The sequence below is a fragment of the Gobio gobio genome (genome assembly GCF_949357685.1).
Source record: "Gobio gobio genome assembly, chromosome: 3".
Taxonomy (NCBI): Eukaryota; Metazoa; Chordata; class Actinopteri; order Cypriniformes; family Gobionidae; genus Gobio; species Gobio gobio.
In genome coordinates this window covers 57,629,452-57,636,323 of record NC_137099.1, presented here as the reverse complement: position 1 = coordinate 57,636,323, position 6,872 = coordinate 57,629,452, and the positions used below count along the sequence as shown (strand labels likewise).

General features: G+C 43.9%; 1 protein-coding gene across 1 annotated transcript; it reads right to left on the bottom strand.

Moving 5' to 3' along the window:
- Window positions 1–1,703: 1,703 nt before the first annotated feature.
- Window positions 1,704–5,322, bottom strand: lgalsla (lectin, galactoside-binding-like a). Its single transcript, XM_079812846.1, has 5 exons — window positions 5,164–5,322; window positions 4,464–4,526; window positions 4,298–4,386; window positions 2,687–2,849; window positions 1,704–2,607 (listed from the first exon to the last, which is right to left on the bottom strand). The coding sequence occupies exons 1-5, from the start codon at window positions 5,194–5,196 to the stop codon at window positions 2,464–2,466; spliced, it is 492 nt and encodes a 163-aa protein (XP_079668972.1). The 5' UTR covers window positions 5,197–5,322; the 3' UTR covers window positions 1,704–2,463.
- Between the last annotated feature and the right edge of the window lie 1,550 nt (window positions 5,323–6,872).

Here is a 6,872-nt window from a genome sequence, read left to right as displayed (position 1 = left end):
ATCTCACATCTATAAAGTGTGCTGATATAAGAATTATGGCATCACTGTAAAGTCAACATGAAAACAAACTCTTGGTCTTATTGTGCTTGATTTAATGGTGTTTTGTATATAATAATCTTTAATGAAAACGTTTGCTCTTCCTCTGAAAAGCCTCGACTGACGTCATTTAAAGGTGCAGTGAGTGATTTCTGAGAAACGCTGTTGAAAGTGGATCGGACTGGGCGGCACACCACACTAATCAGCACCAATCAGTGCGTGTCTACGCATGAAGGGGAGGAGAGAGAGTGAGCCAATCAGCAGTAGGGGGCGTGTCCACTCATGATGGGGGACGAGAGAGTGAGCCAATCAGCAGTAGGGGGCGTGTCCACTCATGATGGGGGACGAGAGAGTGAGCCAATCAGCAGTAGGGGGCGTGTTCACTCATGATGTAGGAACGAGAGAGAGTGAGTTAATCAGCAGTAGGGGGCGTGTCCACTCGATGTTGGAGGGAGTGAGCCAATCAGCAGTAGAGGGCGTGTCCACTCGATGTTGGAGAGAGTGAGCCAATCAGCAGTAGGGGGCGTGTTCACTCATGATGTAGGAGGAGAGAGAGTGAGTCAATCAGCAGTAGGGGGCGTGTCCACTCGATGTTGGAGGGAGTGAGCCAATCAGCAGTAGAGGGCGTGTCCACTCGATGTTGGAGGGAGTGAGCCAATCAGCAGTAGAGGGCGTGTCCACTCGATGTTGGAGGGAGTGAGCCAATCAGCAGTAGGGGGCGTGTCCACTCCTGATGTAGGAGGGGAGAGAGTGAACCAATCGGCAGTAGGGGACGTGTCCACTCATGATGTAGGAGGAGAGAGAGTGAGTCAATCAGCAGTAGGGGGCGTGTCCACTCATGATGTAGGAGGAGAGAGAGTGAGTCAATCAGCAGTAGGGGGCGTGTCCACTCATGATGTAGGAGGAGAGAGAGTGAGTCAATCAGCAGTAGGGGGCGTGTCCACTCATGATGGGGGAAGAGAGAGAGTGAGTCAATCAGCAGTAGGGGGCGTGTCCACTCATGATGTAGGAGGAGAGAGAGTGAGTCAATCAGCAGTAGGGGGCGTGTCCACTCATGATGTAGGAGGAGAGGGAGTGAACCAATCGGCAGTAGGGGGCGTGTCCACTCATGATGTAGGAGGAGAGAGAGTGAGTCAATCAGCAGTAGGGGGCGTGTCCACTCATGATGTAGGAGGAGAGAGAGTGAGTCAATCAGCAGTAGGGGGCGTGTCCACTCATGATGTAGGAGGAGAGAGAGTGAGTCAATCAGCAGTAGGGGGCGTGTCCACTCATGATGTAGGAGGAGAGAGAGTGAGTCAATCAGCAGTAGGGGGCGTGTCCACTCATGATGGGGGACGAGAGAGTGAGCCAATCAGCAGTAGGGGGCGTGTCCACTCATGATGTAGGAGGAGAGAGAGTGAGTCAATCAGCAGTAGGGGGCGTGTCCACTCATGATGTAGGAGGAGAGAGAGTGAGTCAATCAGCAGTAGGGGACGTGTCCACTCATGATGTAGGAGGAGAGAGAGTGAGTCAATCAGCAGTAGGGGGCGTGTCCACTCATGATGTAGGAGGAGAGAGAGTGAGTCAATCAGCAGTAGGGGGCGTGTCCACTCATGATGGGGGACGAGAGAGTGAGCCAATCAGCAGTAGGGGGCGTGTCCACTCATGATGTAGGAGGAGAGAGAGTGAGTCAATCAGCAGTAGGGGGCGTGTCCACTCATGATGGGGGACGAGAGAGTGAGTCAATCAGCAGTAGGGGGCGTGTCCACTCATGATGTAGGAGGAGAGAGAGTGAGTCAATCAGCAGTAGGGGACGTGTCCACTCATGATGTAGGAGGAGAGAGAGTGAGTCAATCAGCAGTAGGGGGCGTGTCCACTCATGATGGGGGAAGAGAGAGTGAGCCAATCAGCAGTAGGGGGCGTGTCCACTCATGATGTTGGAGGAGAGAGAGTGAACCAATCGGCAGTGCTACTACTGTGGTGACACAAGTGGGGGTGTGTCCACTCGTGACTTGCTTCAAATTTCAATCTCAAATATCAACAGTGTTACTCAGAAATCTCTTACTGCGCCTTTAATAGTGTTAACACCCCAGTGTTCTGGTATAAAACGCCCATTTTTCACAATCCTGATGAAAAAAAATATAATAGTAACATTTTACAATAAGGTTCAATTTGACATTAAGTAACTACATTAGTTAACATGAACTAATAATGAAAAATGTATGAATTATTATTATAGAATTATTGTAAAGTGTTACCAATTACACCAGTCGAATGCCCTTTCATGTTGACTTCAGCAAAAGAATTGTGATGCTCATAAAAATAAATGCCTCCTCACAGCTCAAAAAGAGGGTTGAAGTTCACTTCACGAGCTCTATAGAGTGTACTTCAGTATCATAGACAGTCTTCACTGATGGACGACCTGCTTTTATATGGCAGCACCAGACTTCAGTTCAGCTTAGTGATGGTCAGACTGCCGCTGATCTGTATGGTGTCGATGGCCGTCAGCGGCGTCACGCGATGGTAGAAGCTAAAGAGCTGATGGCCGTCCACGAGCACGAGGAAGCGCGAGTGCTCACAATGGATCTCAACCTGAACAAACAGCACAGACAACCGCCATTACATTGGGAGACACAAGGTAGTAATGCATAAACTCAATGGAGATACTGACCCTGAACGGCTGTTCCGCGATGAAGGGGAAATAAGGAATCGACCTCTCCTCCTCACCCCAGCTATCAGAAACACAGGCGTTTCGCAAAATATCCCGTTCTTCGAACCGTACACACATATCCAGAGCCACGTCTTCACAGCCGCACGTCAGACTGATGTCGAAACTGAGAGCAAGACGAAAACATGTGAAGCCAAAACATCAGTTTATAAGAGGTCACGCACTCAAGAAAGTATAAATGACATTGTCTAGACGCCGTGATCTTATCAGAAGGTTTTCGGTCCAGCCTCATTCCGACTTAACAAGCTGGAAGACGGACTTTGATCACTTAAAGGAACACGCCGACTTTTTGGGACTTTAGCTTATTCACCGTATCCCCCAGAGTTAGATAAGTCCATACATACCATTCTCATCCCCGTGCGTGCCATAACTCTGTCTGACACACCCACCGCTAGCCTAGCTTAGCACAAAGACTGGAGGTGAATGGCTCCAGCTAGCCTACTGCTCAATAATTGTCAAAATAACGCCAACATTTTCCTATTTACATGTTGTGATGTGATAGCTGGAGCCGTTTACCTCCCGTCTTTGTGCTAAGCTACTCTATCAGTGAGCAGTGTTGGGGGTAACGCATTACAAGTAACTTGAGTTACGTAATAATATTACTTTTTCAAGTAACTAGTAAAGTAACGCATTACTGTTCAAATTTACAACAAAATATCTGAGTTACTTTTTCAAAAAAGTAACGCAAGTTACTTTTTCACATTTATTTGACTGACAGCTCTCCTGCCCCCATGTTGTGAAAAATAAGTGCAGAGGCGTGTGTGTGTGTGTGTGTGTGTGTGTGTGTAAACATGATGGTTATTGTAGTTCTAGACTAAATGTGAGCATTTACTCATCTCACTTGCAAAATAAAGATTCTGTACTCCTCAAAATGAATAAAATCAGTCAAATGCAAAATCAGAGTACTCAAACCTCAAATATATAAATGTTAAATAAAACATATTTTTATGCATTTAATCTACCTTTACTGACCAATGTCGTGCTGCTGACCTTTGATGATTCAGTTAAGCCATGAGCAAAAATTACTAGATTTTTTGTTTTTATTGGTAAAACGTTTTTCTCCTGCGTCCTATTCTTCCATTATCCAGAATGGCAGCACATTTATACCTCAGCCTGAGGCCTATTATTTCAATTTTGGTATGAAGAGGTCTTTACATTTGCACAAAAAAGGACTTTTTTTGCTATTAAAAAACAAAACTAAAAAGCAAGCCCAGCCCAGGTGAGAAAAAGTAACGCAAAAGTAACGTAACGCATTACTTTTATTAAAAAGTAACTAAGTAACTCAATTAGTTACTTTTTAAGGGAGTAACGCAATATTGTAATGCATTACTTTTCAAAGTAACTTTCCCCAAAACTGTCAGTGAGTGTGTCAGACAGAGTTATGGCACGCACGGAGATGAGAATGGGATGTATGGACTTATCTAACTCTGGGGGACACAGTGAATAAGCTAAAGACCCCAAAAGTTGGCGTGTTCCTTTAAGTTATACAGATAAGATGAAGCGCAACCGCGGTGTCCCAAGGTTTGAGTGTGTGTGTGTTTTGACATAAGCTACCTGTCTGGATCTGCGTTCACGACGCCCATGATTGTGATTTTCTTCCCGGGTCGCAGTCCGCCCCGGATGCCGCCACAGAACGGCACGGCCTATCACGCACAGGACAGGGACATCAGGCAAAACATGTAAATACAAACAAAACAACATTTGCTGGCCGAGTCATTACCAGTTTTTGTGGCTCATCTTTTTGCGGTGACTCCCCGAAAGAACTGCTCAGATTTCTGTTTCTCTGCGGAGGATAAAGCACAACCAGGAAGTAAGGAGGTAGCCGTTTGTGCAAAAAACATGCAAATTACGTGTACATCATGTCAGGTGGAAACTTTTCTGGAAAAACTGATTCATACCTAAAAGGTAATGTTACAGAGAACATACTGTATCCATGCTGTTTTCTTCTATACAATGAAAGTGAATGGGGACTGGATCTGTCAGACCCCCAAAGGACCAAAATCACCATAAATATACAACAGAAGTACTCCATATGAACTATATCCCAAGTCTTTTGAATCAAATCAGTCAATATTCAGCATATTTAACGTTGGCAGGCAACTATCAAGACATACAAGAATGTGTTTAAGCACCAAAGTTGTAGATAATAGTGTGCAATACTTTTTTTGTTGTCGTTTTGGGGCTTGACAGCTCGTCCCCATTCACTTCCATTGTAAGAGAAGTGTCGACATTCTGCTAAAGATCTCCGTTTGTGTTCCACAGTAGTAAGTAAGTTTATACAGGTTTGGAAGAATACGAGGGTAAGTAAACGATGACAGAGTTTGTATTATTATTATGGGTGTAATACACCTTTAAATCATCAATACAACTTGTTTCCGTGTGTGACGCAGGACACACGGCTTACTAATGAAAATACTCACAAGTTCCTGTCGGACTGCGCTCAACTCCGCCATCTTCCACGCAGATCCACCATGGAGGTCCTCGGATTCGGTTCGGTTCGGTACGGGAAGCAGGGCACGGATCGAGTCGGTTCGTGTGCGTTTCCAGCGGAGGAATTCAGAGAGGCGCGTTCGTCCAATCAGCGCGCGAACAGCAGGTTTTGCCTCGTGACGTGAGCAGGGGCGTTAATCCGAGCGCTTGACTCGTAATCAGCTCTAATAACTTCAGTCTTCGTGTAGTTTATCCCCATGGCCATTGGACTCAGAAGAGAAATGTTTTTGGAATTTATTTCCTCCTCATTGGAGCCAAAAGGCTTAAAATATCAATGTTTTTGTTCGTTTGTTTGTTTTTTTTGGTACGTATCCCATGGTAACATCTGGAAGTAGCTACCATGGTACATGCGTACACATTTGAAAGGAAAATCTGAATTTAAAGGGATAGTTCACCTAAAATGAAAATGTTGTCATTACTTATTCACCCTTAAGTTATTCCAAACCTGTGAGTTTATTTCTTCTGTTGAACACAATAGAAGATATGTAGGAAATCAAACAGTTGGCGGAAGTCAAGTGTTTGACTTCCAAAATTCTTCAAAATATTGTCTCTTGTGTTCAACAGAAGAAATAAACCCATACAGGTTTGGAATAAATTAAGTGTGAGTAAGTGATGACACAATTTTCATTTTTGGGTGAACTGTCACTTTAAATCTCTTCAGATTCTTCGACGACTAAATGTTATGAACTTTGCTGCCTAATTAATAATGTTAGCCAAATGTTTTAGTTTCTGTTTCTCATTAGGAAGTGGATGAGAAACGTCTGATGAGACAAAGTTAATACATTTAAACAACCCCATAAAGTACCTCCGGCTATAAAAGAGCGACTTCTGAGCACGTTTGACGTGTTTCATGCTAGACGTGTGGTCAGAAACGTTTAATCCGTCGTGATGTATGAACACAGCAGACAGATTCCACACTGTCATAAAATATAATTGAGATGATGAGTAATAAATACAGTGATTTAAACCATGTGTAGACGGGTAATTCCAGCCTGCAGTTGCGTAACAGTGAAATGTGTTAACATAAACTTAATTTAGAGAAGGGCCCGAGGAAATGGAAGGAAAGGATTTTCAGACAGATGCTGTAAAACATTCCGCTCTGAAACTCTTTTATTCTGATGATGGACTGTGGACTGAACGAAGGAGCCTGTGTTTTACACACTGTGTGCTCTGAGTCTGAACGTCGCAGTTTGGATGTTGGGCAGCAGCAGCACAAGCAGTCATGTGTGTATTGTGTTGTGAATGTAAACACAGCAGGTGGCAGTATAGAGCAGTTCTTTACTTTCTGCCTTTACTTTATCTATCTATCTATCTATCTATCTATCTATCTATCTATCTATCTATCTATCTATCTATCTATCTATCTATCTATCTATCTATCTATCTATCTATCTATCTATCTATCTATCTATCTATCTATCTATCTATCTATCATCTATCTATCTATCTATCTATCTGTCTGTCTGTCTGTCTGTCTGTCTGTCTGTCTGTCTGTCTGTCTGTCTGTCTGTCTGTCTGTCTGTCTATATGTCTGTCTGCCTGTCTGTCTCTGTCAAATTCAAACAAGCTTTATTGGCATGACGTGTACAGTATTTCCAAAGCATTGGCCATTACATAAGCAATGTAAAGAGAAAAAAAT

What these genes read in the sequence shown, in the direction of transcription:
- lgalsla (XM_079812846.1), bottom strand. Translation starts at nt 5,196, where the DNA reads ATGGCGGAGTTGAGCGCAGTCCGACAGGAACTT. An exon ending in GTGAACGCAGATCCAGACAG is followed by an intron (nt 2,850 to 4,297) that starts GTAGCTTATGTC and finishes TCTTGCTCTCAG; the next exon opens with TTTCGACATCAGTCTGACGT. An exon ending in TCGCGGAACAGCCGTTCAGG is followed by an intron (nt 2,608 to 2,686) that starts GTCAGTATCTCC and finishes CTGTTTGTTCAG; the next exon opens with GTTGAGATCCATTGTGAGCA.